This window comes from Poecilia formosa, unplaced genomic scaffold, assembly GCF_000485575.1.
Source record: "Poecilia formosa unplaced genomic scaffold, Poecilia_formosa-5.1.2 Scaffold0, whole genome shotgun sequence".
Classification (NCBI taxonomy): Eukaryota; Metazoa; Chordata; class Actinopteri; order Cyprinodontiformes; family Poeciliidae; genus Poecilia; species Poecilia formosa.
Genome location: NW_006799939.1, coordinates 5,175,390 through 5,193,372, shown reverse-complemented (window position 1 = coordinate 5,193,372; position 17,983 = coordinate 5,175,390). Strand labels below are relative to the sequence as shown.

The 17,983-nt window shown below is 43.0% G+C and overlaps 1 protein-coding gene across 2 annotated transcripts; it reads right to left on the bottom strand.

Annotated features, from left to right (window-relative positions):
• Positions 1-293: 293 nt before the first annotated feature.
• Positions 294-16,107, bottom strand: sall3a (spalt-like transcription factor 3a). 2 transcript variants are annotated; one of them, XM_016677060.1, is made up of 4 exons: positions 14,636-16,107; positions 3,201-6,368; positions 2,677-3,008; positions 294-2,062 (listed from the first exon to the last, which is right to left on the bottom strand). In XM_016677060.1, exons 1-4 carry the CDS (start codon positions 14,715-14,717, stop codon positions 1,628-1,630), a joined length of 4,017 nt encoding a protein of 1,338 aa, XP_016532546.1. In that variant the 5' UTR covers positions 14,718-16,107; the 3' UTR covers positions 294-1,627. The 2 variants fall into 2 exon arrangements, with proteins under 2 accessions (XP_016532546.1, XP_007560873.1); XM_007560811.2 differs by having other exon boundaries at positions 3,201-6,365.
• Between the last annotated feature and the right edge of the window lie 1,876 nt (positions 16,108-17,983).

Sequence of the window (17,983 nt, the reverse complement as noted above, 5' to 3'; positions counted from 1 at the left end):
TATTTATTTTGGAATCTTTTTTATTATAATGAAGCAGTTAGCGCTGAATTTATAAGAAAACGTAACTGGACTGAATCATTTACTAATATATTCTAATCAAATGACAAAACAATCTCCTCATTGGTAATAACAGGTATATAAAAAAAAATGTATTTCAATTTCGTGATTAGAAATATTTTACATTTTGCGTTTTAATTTCTAAATGGGAACAAAAAAAAAAAAGACAGGTAAAAGAGGAAAAAAAATACCCGAGAGATAAAGAGACCATTCAGACGCACACACGCACACACACACCTGTTTTCCTTTTTTATTTGAGGGGGGGGAGCAGGGAGAGGGTTTGATTGGGCGATGAGTTTTGCACTCTTGACGAGTTGCAACAGATGCAATAACAGAGAACCGACTCAGTCAGCTGGAGCAGTGGTTTGCTGAAAACAATGAAAACAGCACGTGATAGATAGCTCAGTCAAAAGGTTAACGGTAACTCACAGACAAAAACGTCTTGTTTTTAAAAAGTGCATTCACAAACATGACAAATAACTCTCAACTCATGATGTCTATTTTATGTGATACAAAATATGCATACCTGTTTTAGATTTGTCTGTATTTCTATACATAGATATTTCTTCAAAAGGTTCACCTCTTTTTTTTCCTTCTTATTTTTATTTTTATTTTATTTATTTATTTTTTTACAAAGGTTAAAAGCAGGGTTGTGGTCATAGCAGCTTTGGATATCTCTTGCCTCCTTGTCATGTGAGAAGATACACATGGTGTCAACAGATATCCAAATAAAACCTACAATTTTATCTCTGTTGGTCAACTCAAGTGACACACTGCCTTTATTAACAGAGATACTCATCAGGTGAAGCCTGCTGTTTATAAAAAAAAAAAAAAAAAAAAAAAAGTAAAATGCTTGGGCTGTTAAATATATTTTTGAATACCCGCTTTTTTTTTTTGTCAATATCATAAATACTAAAGACACGGGACAACATTATAAGACAATGCTGAGAGACTAAATGTAAAGATTAAAATAGTTCAAACATTATTTTTTCAAGTTTTCTAGTTCATGAGAAAACAAACAAAAAAACAAAAACAAAGGTTGTATCAAGCGAGCACGAAAACACTACACTTCAGTCTTTTCTTCAGTCTCGCCTCGCCCCGTGCGTTTAAAAGAGCTACTGCTAACGGGGGCTGCTGGACAAATGTCAGACTGTCGTTAAACAAAATTGTTCCCGTGTGAACTTTGTCCTATCTGTTAAAAGATGCTTGCCCATTGTCGCTTAGGCAGGATCCTGGTTTCCAAAGGAATTCATAAAAGCAGTCAAACATACCAATAAAAACAAAGAAGTACCATGCATATCTTGCAAGACGACATATTCTCAAACAAGAGACAAAGTTTTCTTTGTATAGATGAAATATCAAGTGAGAAGGGAGTGGGTGAAAGGCAAAGGCCTCTAATCAATACTAAATACCATAATTCCAAAACCAAACAAAAAAAAAAATCTGTACACAAAGAAGTATGCATGAGTTTAGACTGGATCAGCAGTTTGTTTGTTTTCTTTTTTTTTCCTCAGTAATTTTCTCATCATACTTTAAGTCTTTGCCAAACTGCTACAATAGAGACAAGTTTTCAGTTGATCCCAATCTCTTTGTTCTCCTCCATATATCTGGAAAAGGGTCGACTGGCTGGAACCTCCAGACCAGACTTCTCCATACCCGTGATGGGGGAGCTTCTGCCAGTGTGAACACGGTCCATGCCACCTCCAGGCATGGCTCCCAAGGAAGTGATTCCCGTCCCGCCGAGGCTGACGGGCAGCTGGGTGATGCCTCCGTTCTGAATCACAGAAATCTCATTGTTCTTCATGGCCAGGCCGTTGGTGATGGCGGCTGCGTACTGGTTCCAGAAGCCCGGGTCCACGTTCATGGCGCGGGCCGCCAGGTCCTTCTGAAACATCTCGCTGAACTTCATGGCGTCGCCGCCGAGGAGGGCCATGGGGTTCTCCACCGACAGGCGTCGGCCCCGGCGAGCGGGGGCGTTGTTCCACATGTGTGTTCCCATGTGAACCTGAAGGATTAAACAAAATGAGCAGAACAAAGTCAAGCACGGTGGGGCATTTTCTGTACGTCAAAACTGTAAATGACTCATGAATAACATGCTGCGGTCTAAAATGAAATAGAAATTGCAAAAAATGTTACATTAAAGAAACTAACCTCCTTGATGAACTAATTAAAGAAACCCCAAAAAACAATGCAACAGTGGTGTCCATCTATAGTGCTCAAAGGACAATATTTCCACATGTTTCTACTCCAGTAGCTGATTTAGGTGAATGAATCACCTAATAGTCAAGTCGTCAAATTCAGTAGATGCCTGTTTATGAGCCATTCATTTTAATAAGGTTTGTTGAAATGTCAAAACACCTAAAATATGTAGGACGCTGCTTTTGAGGACTAACAACAGCCACCACTTTATTATATCAAGCAAAATGACAGCACAGTTTAGTCATCAGTAACTTTGAATATATGTTGGTGGTTTGATCCTGGAATTAGTCTTTTATCCAACCAACCAACTCTCCTCCAGAGTAATACGAAAAACGGTTTCACCATGCACGTTTCCATGAAGTTGATGTGTTCCTGCAACCAGAATGACCCAGTGTGTCCAGAATTTGTTTTGGGTCTCACCTTCAGATTGCCCTTTGTGGTGAAGGCCCTTCCACAAATGGAGCAGGCGAAAGGTTTCTCTCCCGTGTGTGTGCGCTCGTGGATTTGAAGCGCGCTGGCCGAGGAAAAATTCTTCCCACACGAATGGCAGTTGTGCTGCTTAGGAGTGCGACGTGGAGGCGGCGGTGCCAGCATAGGGTTGATGCTGGGGCTCATGGTGGTCGGGGGCGCTGCGGCTGGAACCTGAATGCCCACGGGCAGGTGAGCGCTGTCGCTCAGAGACTTCCCGTGTCCATTAATTTCCATCTTGATCATGTTTGTTGCCGTACTGGCTAAATTAGGAGTACTTAGTCCTGAAAAACAAACACAAAGGTAGTATGTTAAGTGTTCATGTAATAAATTTGCATATAATAATTTAACAAAGTAGGAGGCTGATAATTCTCTCAAAACATGCATGTTTTCATAAGCCAACATTCTGGTAACTGGTATTATGAGAAAATCAACAATATATACATTAAATTTGATCAGGTTTTGCTCAGACTCACCTCGATCTCTGTTTAGAAACAGCATGTTGAAGTGGCTCTCCTCCTTGATGAAGTGCCTGCCAGGTTGAGTGGCAGTCAGGTCAAGGGCCCCAGTCCCTTCAGTAGCAGAATGGGGAGACGGGGTCTCTGATTTTTCTGACTTCACTGTTGCCAGGCCAGCTGCATTGTTCTCCTGGCCCTCCTCTGCTGTCATTGCACTGCTGCTGTTGTTGTTATTGAGTGTAGCTGGGGACTTGGACCGCTGGCTCTCAGAATGGCTGTGAGCTGGGGACAAATGCTGCATAGAGCCAGAGGACTCTGACAAAGCGGGGCTTCCCAAGCTCTGACCTTCAGCATCCCCCACAGCAGCCAGGGAATCAGCTGTAAAGCAGTCAGTATCCCCAGGAAAGCTGCTGCCATTCTGTGCAGTCTTCAGGCCAAATGTGCGACTTATGTTGGCAGTAGAGTCAATCATCTTCATCTGGTTTTCCATTGCAGCAATGCTAGAAATGATAGATGTTGGAGGTGAGCTCCCAGGTGAATAGGGTTTAGAAGGGTCTACTTCTCCGTCTTTTAAGTCCATGTCATCATCCATAGCCTGCTCCATTTCATCCAGCAGGTCGTCATCATAGTTACTCATTGCATCTAGACTCTTTTCATCAAAGGACACATCCGTGTCCATCTCCTGCAGACTTTCAGGAACAGGGGTGTTGGGAATCTGCCCTCCCATGTGCATACGGATGTGTTGTTGCAGCACAACAGCATTGGTGAACTTTTTCTGACAAATCGGGCAGGAGTGCTGGACTCGAAGTGGTGGTTTCGACCTGTGCACGCCAAAGTGCGTCTTTAGATTTCCCTTAGTAGTGAATGCTCGTCCGCATATCTTGCATTTGAAAGGCCTCTCGCCAGTGTGGATACGGTAGTGCATCTTCAGAGCACTCTGGCAGCTCAGAACACGATGGCAGATGACACACTGGTTGGGATCGGTCATCTTCTTATCAATGTTCTCGACAAGCTGCTGCAACTTTGACGTCTCTGAGGTTTGCATAGAGTCTAGGAGTCCTCCAAAGGGAAACTTTGCCTTAAACTGGTCAGAAAGCATTGGAAGGACAGGATGGGAGACACAATTTGAAGCGGAGTTGGGACTGCTGATAGGCTCAGTGAGTTGGCCACTGCCTGACAATGTCGTAGAGGTGACAGTGGTGGGAAGAAGTGCTTGACTTACTGTGGTTGTGGTGGCTGTGCTCTCTCCTGGCCTAATAGGGCAACTTGGTGACAAGAGAATGCCTTCAGGTTTCAGGAGCGGAGGTGCATCACTCCCAATGCTAGGTTTCGGGGAGGGTGAAGTAGTGGTTATGCCAGAATCATTGGCGATATTTGGGGACAAAGATGCACACTCACTTGTGGGTGGCGAAGGCCTCTGAGGGGACCTGTTAAGCGGAGTGAGGCTAGGAGAATCTGTAAAACCTCCAATCATACTGGGAAGTGTTGGAGGCAGCTGGAGGCCAATGGATGTGGGGACAGTGGGGAGGACTGGTTTACTGTCGAGCCAGGTGGTTACAGGTTTTTCAGGGGGCAGCGACATGCCATATGGAATACCGGAGCTTGTGGGCACATTGTCCAGGTACTCTGGTACAGGGTAAGGGTTCATTTGAATGTGTGGGTATTTTTCTTTGTGCCTCTGAAAGTGGACTTTAAGATTCCCCTTCGTGGAGAAACGATTGCCACATATATTGCATTTGTAGGGCCTCTCTCCAGTGTGAGAGCGCAGGTGGATCTGCAGGGCGCTGTCGCTGCCAAACACCTTGGCACAGAACCGACACTTATGCTTAAAGAAGGGGTCTTCGGAGCTGGGCTTGGTGTCAAACACAGACACATTGGGGGGCTTTCCCTTGCGGTGTTTCATTAGAGCAGAAAGGGGGTCAAGTGCGTTGGCTGTGGCTGCTATGCTAGCCAGTGGATTGGGGAAGATGACGCTGCTCGAGGAACTGTGAGGTATCAGTGGTAGACTGGAGGCAGAGTTCAGGAGGCTGCTGTGACTTAGTGAGGGAGGGGTGGTGGAGTTCCTGGGAAGAGCTGAAGTGCTGCTGACACCACCCCCGCCTCCTGTTAGGCTGCTACTAGTGCTACTGTTGTTATTTGAGACAGTGGATGAGCAGGTGGGATGTAGGGCTGGCAAGCCAGAACCACTTGGTGGTGGAAACGGCGAGTTGTTTGACGATGTGTTTGGAACTGAGGAGTTAGACTGCGGAGTACTGCTCTGCGGTGTTTGAGAGAGAGGCCCTTCTATTGCTGAGGTCAGAGGTGAAGGTCCTTGAGCACTAAGGGTGGCAGGCAACCTGACAGGTAGCTGATGGACAGGAGGTGTGATGAAGTTATGTAAATGAAGCTGGTTTGCAACGGGAGGGACACAGGAGGATACAGAGCCCTGGTTTCCCGCAGCACTGTTGTGATGGTGGCTGAGAGCAGGTTGTGGCGCAGACTGTCTGTTCATGAGGGCCACTTGACTTCGTATTTGTTCTATGAGCTGCAGCTGATGAATCTGTTGCTGCTGGAGAGCCATAAGCTGGTCCAGGATCATAGGGATAGCCATAGTGGACACCCCACTGCCCGCTGCCGCCGCCGCCCTTACACTCTGCGAAAACTGGGCAACCGCAACCCTAGTACCGTGCAGGGTCTCCAAGGTAACATTGGTGCTTGGCATGGTGTAGCTCGTAATTGCAGAGGGGACAACATCGCTTAGCTGAGGTAGGGAGCCATCTGGCTCGGGTGATGTCACGTCTCTCTCTTCGGAGTCTATATTTTTGTCAGGAGAAAGCTCCAACTCCATCTGCTCATCCTCCTTTTCCAGGACACTGACCCCATTTAAGGGATCCGTCTCTGGGATGTCGTCGCCCTCGCCGGCAGGACTCTGGTTCCCCTCCCGGGCGTCCTCGCTGTCGTCTTGTTCGCTGTTGCAGCTCGGGATGGGCGAGGGCTCTGAAGGGTACTCCTGGGAAGGGTTCGGCGTGTCCTCATTGTCGTTCACGATGAGCACAAGGGGGTTCTTTGTACAGCTCTTTAAATGTTCACAGAAGTCTGACCACTTGAAGAACTCGGCACAACACTTCTCGCACACGTGGGTTTCTTCACTGCCGCTGCGGCTCTCGTTCCCGCTGTCGGCATCGTCCAGCACATCACCTTGGGCTGCAGGGAGGGGAGAGGGCAGAGAGGAAGGGAGGAGGGGGATGATGAAAGAAGAATTAATGAATAAGTAATCAATAAAGAATTCACACATATTTTGCAGTAGAGAGCAGCAAAGATTTAACCTTTGATTTTTCACCCCCTCTCTTTTAACATAACCAAAATCAATATTCTTTCTATTTTTTTTTTTTTTTGCTTTTTACGCTGAACAAATTACCCTAGTTCACCAACTCTCAAGACCCAGATTTGTGCATTCACACCCTCTCCATAGAGCCAGCTAATAATTTTCTTTGTGCAATCCATCAAATTATGAGGGCCTATCAATTGTGGATACTGCCGCTTAATGAAATTCCATAGAACCCATTGATTTCCAATATTTCATACAATTCACAGCTGCCTCATCTGTTGGGTACAAATAAGGACTTTGATGGCCCCATTAGGATTCCCCTCTGCTATCAAGCTCAGTCATTTCCACCTGAATTTCAAACGCTCCGGCCTTTCCCTTTAGTCCTTTATAGCACCGCAAAGGTAATCCGCGAGCCCCGAAAAGCACGGCACTCCCGAGCCTTCAAGCTTAGACATTGTTACAAATCGACTCCTATTTTAACTAAAAATGGAAGAACATGAAGGAAATTGGGCATTTCAAATGAGCGCAGCCAAAAGAATTTAAATTCTCTGCAACAAAATGTTCTTCTAAAATATTCAGAATGCTGCAGAGTTCCTTTCAGCTACTCACTTTTTCTTCCCAACACTAGACTCTACAAATTACATACTTGTGCCATGGCAGCAAAGTCACTGATTAGTTACACATGTTTAATCACAGTTGTTGGAAGCCACTTCCTCTTCCACATGCAGTCCTCGAGAGTCAAACAAACCGGCACAAGCTCTGAACATGGATCCAGTTCACACTTGATCAAAACCGAGGCAAATGTCCTCTTGTGTAACTTTATTTTTTTTTCTTCCCTCTTTAAGTGCAGTTATACAGCATGTCTGTGTCTCTGTGTGTATAATGTGCACAAATAAGTAAATTTAAACAAGGCAAAGGGAGGAGGATTATCAGCGTCAGGACACACCAAAACATCAAAACAACAAAAAGTCATACTTTAGATGAAAACCTAAAGACATATTTCTTGCAGGTGAAAGTCCTTTTGGTGAAAGAGGAGAACGTGATGGATGTCATTTCCTCCTGTATGGAGCATAAAGTCACTCCCAGCTCTACCTGTTGCTCCACTCTCTCACTCACTATGTCGAAATAAGTGCACAACACCTTTACAAGTGTGACAAACAGAAGATTGAAACGATTTTAGCTTCTTAAAAAAAACAACAAAACAAAACAGAAAATTGTGGAGTAGAAACTGGAGGAGCAAACAGCCATCAGTCTTATTAGGGAGACTTCGTTTCAAAACTACAGCTTTACCTGCTGAGCAGCAGATAATTTCACTAAATAAGCAGCTAATCTTCTTTTTTCTTTGCCAAAACAGCAAAAATATTCAGCACAACAAACAGCTGAAAGCCACCACTAAAGTCACCAGGTGTTTATTCAAAATACTTTTGCTCATTTTTATGAATAAAAGACAGCAGATATTATTACTATCATAGGTAGAAATTATGTTAGCAGCAGCAGTAGGAATATTTTCTTGCTTTTCTGTGCTTTGATTAAAAGAAACGTGATGTTATGGCATGCATTTTTGTTTTAAACAAATCTGAAAATCAAATCTGAAAATATCACGACAGCCTGAAGCCGCGGTGTTTTTACGCTTTGAGGATCTCTTGCAGGCCTGTGCCTGTCTTCAGTCCCAGCAGGACGTGTGTTCACTCAGTCATTCTGTTGTTTATTGTCATTGATACAAACTGAACCCAAAGATCGTTCAAGCGTCAAATACAATTCACCTTCATTTTTTTTTTCTTTGCCATTTTGACAACTTATGCCCTGTATGTGACTTATTCAATAAAAATATTAAAAATAAAACTATGAAATAAAATAAAATAAATTACAAATAAGCCAAGGTTCCAATTACAGAGGCTTGCTTGTGTTGTCATCGCCACTGGCTGCTAGAAGTGACAGTCAATTTTTCTCATTAAGGTAAAAAGAAAAAGAAAAACAAGCAGAAGAAAAATAGAAAACTAACACGAAGCCCACTTTAAATGTACATGATTGTTTTATATATATATATATATATATATATATATGTTCAGTCTCAAAATGAAAACACAAACTGAGAAGAGGGAAAAAATAAAAGTAATAAGAGAAAGGAGCCAGCGCCTGGAAATGCAGTCGACACGTGACAGCGGGTTAAAAAGCTCCTTAACCCGGCAGCGGACAGCACAACTCATTTCCATAATTGAGGGTTGAAAGGTCAACACAAATGAGCAGGCATTGTGTTGAGCTGATTAGTTATTAGAATGGTATTACTGTCAATCTCTTTTATTCATTCATACAATCACAAGTGGGGGCCTTTGTGTGCCTCTGACCTCACACACTCACACACACTGGCACGTTTTCCAAAGACAAAGAGTGTACTCAGACCCTGTGCATATATGTGGAGATCAGCAAAATAAAAAAAAAATGTATACGTATACACTGAGAATTTTTATTTATATTTATTTATTTAACACAGACTTGACCATCTAAAACTGACTCATATTAAAGTCGATCCAAAAACAGACAAAAAAAAAGACTTCCACTATTGTGAATTTACAAGTTCCTCACATTAGAAGAAGAATGTATAATTATCCAAGATTTAAAAAAAAAAAAAAAAACTGCACGTTGAAAGATCGTGTGACTGTACTGCAAAGATCAAAACATCAGAACAGTGACAAATACAAAAAAAAAAAAAAAAAGCTCAGCTAAATGAATTAAATGCTAAAACTCGATAGGTCGCATGTGTGTGTTCGCCGTTTAAAATGTCAGACAAACGGGACAAAATAATAATAATAAAAAAACGATCAGGAGGCAGAGACGTGCTGCTGAGTGTGTGAGTTCAAACGCTGCAACAATTAGTCAGTGTTAATTACAGCGATGCCATCCACCGCCATAAACCACCTGAACGCTTCTGAACCTCGAGTGAAAACATCACAACGTGTTGGAGGCTCAGGGAAAAAAAAGCAAAACAAAAAAAACGCTTCGTCGTGCAGCTGTCAGAATTGTTGCATCTTTGCAGCACGAAGGTGTGTGTCTGCAGTCGCGTGCGCGCCTGTCTGTGTGTGTGGAAGAGTGTATTGATTTTCTAAGGACTATAGGATGAGAAAGAGGGTGGGGGGGGAGGGGAAGGAAAAAAAAATCCAATCTGTTTTTCCATTCCTTTAAAAGTCTTCATTTACGCAGATGTAAATATTTAGCTGAACGCAGTCAATGGAGGGATTGTTGGGACTGAATCTGTGTGTCCACTTTTGTTTGTTTATTTTATTTATTTATTTACTTATTTATTTATTTATTTACTAGAATCACTAATTTGACATAAAACCTCAGAGATGTTTTTATGCTAATTCTGTAAAGGACATAAAGGAAGGGGATTGACAAAAAGAAAAGGGAAAAAAAAAAAGCAAACAAGCGCCGACTATACGCTCCCGTTTCTTCGTTTTCCAGATTCAATTAATAAGACACAGAAACGACGAGCGACGCTTTTCACATCCGAAATGTGTCTTTTTTTAGAAAGGGGGAAAAAAAATCAGGTATTGTCATTAATTCGCCAGCTTGTTTTCTACATAAACCGTCGATGATCAGCATCTGTGCTCTAATTATTCCCACATCATCCATTTCTTTCAAGAATCCAAGGACAATCTCACACTCAGAGAGAGAGAGAGAGAGATGATTCACTGTGAGTTTGCTCTCCAGCTGGGAGGAAAAAAAAAGAAAAAAGAAGGCCTTAATGCTTCCAACAATGTTGGAATTCTGTGATTACATTTTTTCCGGTAAATGTTCTTTTTAAAATAAAACATAATAATAATTCTGCTCCCGGAACTGTAATCATCCAGATAATCATTTTCAAAAATAAATGTATGCTATAGGTTCCAGTGAGGACTGAAAAGATGAAAAGCACTCTGCTTCGAGACGTCCACAATACGGCTTAAAATTAATTATGTGAATCTCGCTAGTTGAAGTTTTGCTCAGTGTCAAAGCTGATGCATTAATTATTTTCCTGACATTTTTTTGTTGTTGTTTTCTTTAGTGTGTGTGCGTGTGTGCTTTGGCTATTGAACAATTTCTGGAGACTGATGTCTGCGAGGCAACACCCCGGTGAATCCCCCAGACCTGCCGGAGGCTCGGCCTGCTCCGAGGCCGGATGTGCGCATGTCATTGAGTGGTACAGTCATATCTGCAAAAACAACACATACACACACTCACACACACACAGAGAGGCCTTTTGTCATCCCCCTGCAGATGTGGCGCAGCCAAAACATTAACGATTTGTTTGTGCAAGCGTTCGCAATACAGTATTCAATGACGGCGCTCCGTCCGGATGGCCGCGCCGCTCGGCGCGATGGCCCTCCTGTGCCTGGGGGGAGCAGGAGGTCCGACACGCGAGCACACGGACGTTTCATCAATTTATGTTCTTTCTAAACTCAATATTCGCAGCAGGGTTCAACTACTGAGCAAAACTGGTTTTGGAGTTTGCTCGTCCTTTGCATTAAAAATCTGCATCTTTTATAGCGGTTAGGGTTACGGTTAGGTTCTGTGAAGCACAAGAGGAAGGAGGGTTAAGGCAGGAGGGTTGGGGGTGGGGTAGAGTAAATTTGACCTGACACTGCAGGGCAACCAGACCCACCACACTGTTTGCCATGCAGGACAGGGAGGTGTGTGTGTGGGGGGGGGGAGTGGGGAAAGAAAGTGCAACATCTTCAGCAGGTGATCAGTAAGCCTCCCAAACACGCTCCAGTCAAGTCAAACAGCGCCTTCCGTCTTCCTGCCTCGGCCCTTCCTCTCGATCCGGATCGCGCTTGCTCGTGCGCCGTTTTCAAGCTCCGAGTAGTAATTAAGACACAGCCATCTTTTTTTTTTTTTTTTTTTTTGTTTTGTTTGAGTGCCTTCTCAAAAAGACATCCTTGGCACATCCACGTGGGTGGTCCGCAGGCCTGCACCCAGTGGTGAGAAGGGATTAAAACAAAAGGCAAACAAAAGCCCCACTGCAGGGGAAGTGGGCAACAACTATGTTGTCACTGTCAGCAGGGGTTTTAGCACTCGCTCCATAATTTCTCTCTCTCTCTCTTTTTTTTTTTTAACTCTTCAACAAAGCACAAAAGAAGAAGGTTCTGACTGAATCATTTATCTCTCTCCGAGGATGTCAGCCTTGAATTAATTCAAACAAGGGTTTCAGGAATGTTGCGGCTAAAATAAATGAATAAATAAATGAATAAAAGGTAAAAGAGCAACTGATTTATGCTTGCTCATCCATGCCCTGCATTTTCCCTGAACTCTCTCCCCACTGCACACAGGTTGAACGTAAAAGTGCAAAAGGAGTGACGGTGTGCTGCTGCTGCTTCCCACTCAGACACAAGTGAGCTGTGCTGCCAAGGTCAGCAGCACGCATGTTCTAATTGTACAAAGAGCTTGACATCTAGCGGCAGGATCTGCCCGGCCAGGGGACTACACAAAGGTTAAGTCAGCAAGCTTTGTAAAAGCACTCCTAAGCTGACAACCCCTCCCTCCTTCCTCTCCCCATGCTAACACAAATACACTACCCCCCCAGCCCCCCAGTCATCGAGCCCCCAGGCGAGGAGGTAGAAGGGTGGGGGCAAGTGTCCGGAAGGCCTTAGAGATGGCAGCAGACATGATCTCTGGCACTTTATTTCAGTTTTTCATGTTTTTTGTTTTTTTTTTCTGCTGCAGTGATGCAAGACAATTACCGTGTTTGAGCTGAAGAAGGGGGGAAGCTTTGTCCAAAACACATCAGATAAATTGGAAGGTTTAGGGAGAAAATATAACGTTTTTATTTAACTTTTGGGTTTCTTTTATTTAACAAAATGAACGCCTTACTTTTTTTGTTTGTTTGGGTTTCTTTTTATCATTTCTCCTCCCACGAATATGAATTTCAACTTCGAATTGGAACTTTTGAGCTACTTCGGGGAGCAGGTTTCGAAAGGCCAGCGGTCGATACGGATCGCCGTGGCGACGGGTGGTAAGAAGAAGGAAAAGCGGAGAAAAACGGTCAAGACGACGGCATGGCGTTGAGAGCCGGATGCGACGTGGCGTTATTAGGTTTGGTGAAGTGACTGTGTGGGGATTCGACATGCCGTGCCAAAAAAGAAAAGGTCGGGATTGTTTCCATCCCCCCTCACCTAAACACACACACACACACGCATGAGGACAAACCAGCCAGTGTGGTGCAACAATGAGAAGAGGACATTCCACGGCCACTTCCAGGCTCAGGCACAATGGCATTGTCAGGATACAGTAAAACAAAAAAAAAAAAAAAAAAAAGTTGCAAGTTGAGTTGAGAAAAATTCAGTAAAGTCTACATTTACGTCATCTACTCCCGTTTCTAGATCCATCTCTCAGCAGATTTTCAACAGAAACAAGAAGTCCCCCCACCCCCCTCTTTTTTTTATTTTATTTTCCACATTATAAATCCAACAGGAGAGAAACCTGATGGATGTTCTGTATCTCTGCCCAAAATTCAAGGGGGTGATAGGAGGGGAACAGGGAGGAGGGGTAAAACGGGGCGATCTGAGCCCCCAAACACTGACGGTGTTTGTGTTTTTTGTGACTGTGAGCAGCCCATAAATTACCCCCCAAAAAACACAACAAAAAAACAATGAGCAAATTGGACAAAAGGGCCAGGAGTCATTAATGTGAACCCCCTCTGTCTCCATACACACACACACACACACACCCCTACACACACACACACCTCCCTACGCAGCCACAATTCAACATGCAAAGACAGCCGCTCCCCCGAGATTACATCACGCATTTCTTTCCTAAAGAAGCCCAGAGATGTGTGTGTGAGTGTATGTGTGTGCACGAGCGCACAAGTGTGTGTTTTTGTCAGTGGAAACGCAGACATCACCAGATTTTTCTTTTTTTTTTTAATTCTACCTTCAAAGCCGTAACTTTGTGACAGATTTGCATTTCGACAGTGTAATACGAAGGCCTGAGCCGAAGAAAACGTTGCATCAAATTTCAACATTTTCTCAAATAGTTGCTGCACTTCCCAATATCATTTCAGCGCTCCAAATTTTTTTTAATTGTTAATTTTGTTCCTTTTTAATTCCCCCCCCCCACTTGTTTGCACAATTCCTACAGCTGCCTCCAGACTTTACTTCAACTCTAATATAGTGATGTTTTAGAGGCGCAGGCTGAAGGATAAATAATCCCTTCTCTCCATATGGCGAGGACAAGCAATGTCAAGCGATGTTGTCGAGATTGTGAGCAAGAAAGAAAAAAAAGGAGGTGGGGGGGACAAATCAAGTGTGGTAAATTTATGTGGAGGGGCTGTGAGGGGTGTTTGGGGCAGTGGGGTTGGGAGGGGGTAAACAAAAAAACATTTCCATGACAAAAAAAAAACAAAACAAAAAAGAAAACAAGGCTTCGACCTGAAACAGACTCCCGCATTTTGACCCCTTCTTACAAAGCATTTAAGACAAAAGACAAAAAAAGAGAAAAAAAACAAAAACAAGCAAAAAAAAAACAAAACAAAACAAAAAAACCCCTTAAAATGACATTTAACACAAATTAAATTTGAGGCCTCACATGAAGGGTAATTCCACATTTTCAAAGACAGACAGGAAGAAATAAGATTGTCAACTATCCCACGGTGTGTGTTTGAAGAGTCGTAGTCATAACGACATAATCAAGTGGAAAACGACGTAGATGTACAGCTCGGATGTTTACATTTGCAGAATTTTTTTTTTAAAAAAGAGGGCCTTTTTTTTTTTTTTTAAGAAGGAAGGCCTCCTGCAAAGAAAAGCCAAGCCTCCAAATATGTGAAGCGCCACTGCGTCCAGGTCGCTTTAATGTACGCGTCTGTTCCATTAATCCTAAAGGTCATCTGTCAGCTAACAGCCGATCATGATGCAATCTGTGCGACAATCAAAAGGCAAAAACTTTCCCGCAGAATAAAACGAGGAACTCCTGCGTCGACAAGTGGATTATTGAACTTATAGAAATATGTTTTTTTATTTATTTTTTTATCAATTTCATAAATAACCTACACAAGAACCTTAAGAATAACGCACACTAATTCATAAATAATAATAGCAATAATATTAAGTGTTTTACTCAGAGAAAAGTTGAAAAAATATCTGAGGTCGGAAGCTGACCGGATCCCACTCACCGTGCTCGGAGATCACCCCGGTCAGTGCGGGATCCTCGTCCGACTTGAGGTGCTGCGGCTTGGCTTGCTTGCGTCGGGACATGCTGCTGCTGCTGCTGCTTCGGCTGCAGGCGTGAGTGCTGGCGGTGCTGCTTGCGCTGATTTGACGCTGATGTGTCCGCGCTGTGCAGATGCATCAGCGAAGATCGACTTAAAAAATTATTTTTTTTAAAATTATATATGTATATATATATAAAAAAAAAAGTAAAAAAAAATAATATTAATAATAAAAGTTCACAAACAGTCTGCGGCGCTTTGGAAAGTGTGTGTTGTGCTGTTTTGTGTGTGTGTGAGAGAAAGAGGGGGGTTGCAATCTGGGGAAATTAGCCAGTGTTGCCGCTCCTGTCGCCTCTGTCGCTGTGCGTCGGATTGCGCATGTCGGGATAATAATTATGATAGTGAATAATGCCTCGCGATTAATGGCACCGTGTGAAGGTGGGGAGGATTGGCTGGGGTCCAGCGGACGCGCATTGGATATGGTAATGAGGGACGGACTGAGCAATTAGAGTTTTTCTCCTCTTTTTTCCTTATCCCCCCCTTCCTCCTCCTCCTCCTCCGTCCGTCCGTCCGTTCTCCCCACACCCCCTCTCACACCTCAACAACACAACACACCAAAATCTCTCCTGTTCTGCTCCGTTCACAGGGAGCTCTCCACAGAGGAGCGCAGGGCTCAAACTCCGCTGTTTCTGGTGCGCATCGCTCAGCCTTGATGGAGCTGGAAAAAAAAAAAAAAAGAAGAAAAAACTTCTCAAAGTCTCTTCTGGAACAGTCTGTCTTCCAATCTTGGCTCACTTCTTGCTCTCTCTCTCTCTCTCTCTCTCTCTTTTTGTTTGCTCGCACCTCCTCCTGCCCCCCCTCAAAGGAAGCGACTTGACGTGTGGTCTCTCTCTTTAAACTTTTCTCTTGGAGCGCATCTTTGGATGCTTTGGGATTTTTTTTTCTCTTTTTGGAAGTTGCAGTTCAAACCATCACCGCGTTTTTTTTTCTTTTTTTTTTACGTCGTTGCTTCTTTTTTGTTTTGGCGCAGATCGGTTCTTCCAAAAAAAATATATATAAAAAATATAATATAAAAGAAACGAAAAACAGTAAAGCAACAATAAAAAGAAAAACTTTGATGCGCGTCTTCTGAGAGAACGGCGCGGTTTTTCTTTTCTTTTTTTAATGTCTTTCTTTTTGTCTTGGCTCAGCAACACCACACGCTGATGCGGGAGCCTGAACTTAACTGTCCCCCGACAGAAAAGAAGTCTCTTCAGTCATGTCGATCGCTGTGAACTTGCTGCTTCGCTCCTCCTGCAGCCGAGCTTCAGCTCCCGGTTGCGCCCCTTGCAGACGGTGCGCTCTGCGAAAGCGAGCAAAAAAAAAAAGAAAAAAAAAAAGAAAAAAAGAAAGTAATAATAATAATAAAAAATTAAAGGATAAAACAAAAACAAAAGAACACCCGCTTGTTTCCCAGTCGAAAAATGAAAAAACAAAAGAAAAAAGAAACTTCGGTCACCGCGTCGATTTCCCCCCTCTCTCTCTCTCTCTCTCTCTCTTCGGGAAGCGAAGCCAACTTTGAAATTATCTTCTGGCTGCCCGCTCGCAGCGTCGCTGCCTCTCGTTGCTGGGCATGGCTCTCTGTGTGTGCGGAGGGGGGACTACGCGCTCTCTCTGTGTGTGTGCGAGTGTCAACCCCCAAGCAAGGGTTCAGCCCATTGCTCTCAGCCACCACTAGGATGTACCACCACGTTGCTGTTCAGTGGCTCGTCCCCTCAGTCCTCCACCGGCGCGAACCACCCAGAGTCGACCTCCCATCATATCATCATACGGCGGGCGACGCGAGATGAATCGATGCCGGGGCGCCGGATTCATACCGGATTTTCGTGGAAAGTTCTGCGCGTTCTCTGAAGTTTTATGACGCGTTTACGCAGCCGCGGGAAACACAGCTGGTCTTGTTTGAGGTTTGAAATAAAATATAAGAATTTTATATGTATACGTATATACATATATATATAAAAAAAATCAAATCAAATCAGGTGAATCGACCTGCGTGTGGCCTTCAATTGTGTAAAGTCAAACATTAAGACATAAAAACTGACATTAAGAAATATATTTCTTTCTTTCTTTTTCTTTTACTTTCAGTTACATCCAAATGTCTGGACGTTTTAATAAAAAGCAAATAAACAAGATATGATTTGGCACAATTAAAATAGCTTTACCTTTACTGCTCCATTTTGAATTTTGAAAACAGTATTTCACATTATTGCAACCAATCAAAAGACAGAAAACATAAAGTTGTCTCCACTGATGCAAAAATATTTCTCTCCCTCAGAGCCGACTAATTCCTCCACAAATTTGAAACAATCCCTTCAAACAATAGACGTCAATGGAGGCTTATTTTGTGGTAAACTTGTGAGTAAACTTATATCGAGCAGGAATAGGAAACGCAGCGTTCTCTTTGACTCAAGCAACGTGAAAATGCAGCTTAAAGTTCAAAAGATGTCTACTGATGTATAAATGTGGCAGAAAAGTTGTTACGGTTGATCAGATGAAACCAAGGGATGTAACATTCTTCCTATGGTTGATAACCCAAAGCACATTGCAGGATTCTGCTCCTTTATCTGGATTCTGAGCTCAAGATTTAAGTTAAATTTGGAACAATCACATGACCTGGAAACATCTGGTATTATTATTATTTTCTATGTCTGGTCAGCCAATTGTATTTAACCAAAAGAGACGCTGGAAGCATGTGACTGAAAACTGAACAGTGAAAAAGATCACAAGATACATTTATCCTATTATTGTCAAGACAAACATGTCTCCTGGTCATATCTGGGTCCGTGTTTTACTCTCAAACTCTAAAGGTTCCACATTCAGGCCCAAACACTCGACGTCCTGAATGTCTTTCCTATGGCTATTTTAGGTGGTGGTCAGTTCCTTCATTTAGTACAGAAATATGCATTGAAGATGTAACTCTTTAACTTAGTCTAAACAAATACTTTGAAGGCCAGACTATGAAGCTTAAGAATAGACAACGATAAACTTAGGTATTCAAGAAGATGCCTACAGGTCTACATATCAAGGTTGATCAAATAACTGAATCGCTTGTCTTCTTCAATCAAAATGCACCACTTTATCATGTTTTTGTCCACATTTTAGCCTCAGAACCTGAAAAAATTCCTTTTTAAATTTAGAGCAATTGCTCCAAACAATGGACATCTACTTTAAGACGCATAAAGATGTCTAAATGTCAAAGAAGTTGTTGATGTGATTGACCTAATGGCCTAACCAGCAGTCGACAAGTCTTTGTCTTTATTTAACTATAATCAG

What these genes read in the sequence shown, in the direction of transcription:
- sall3a (XM_016677060.1), bottom strand. Translation starts at nt 14,717, where the DNA reads ATGTCCCGACGCAAGCAAGCCAAGCCGCAGCACCTCAAGTCGGACGAG. An exon ending in GTTTCTAAACAGAGATCGAG is followed by an intron (nt 3,009 to 3,200) that starts GTGAGTCTGAGC and finishes TTTGTTTTTCAG; the next exon opens with GACTAAGTACTCCTAATTTA. An exon ending in CCACAAAGGGCAATCTGAAG is followed by an intron (nt 2,063 to 2,676) that starts GTGAGACCCAAA and finishes TTAATCCTTCAG; the next exon opens with GTTCACATGGGAACACACAT.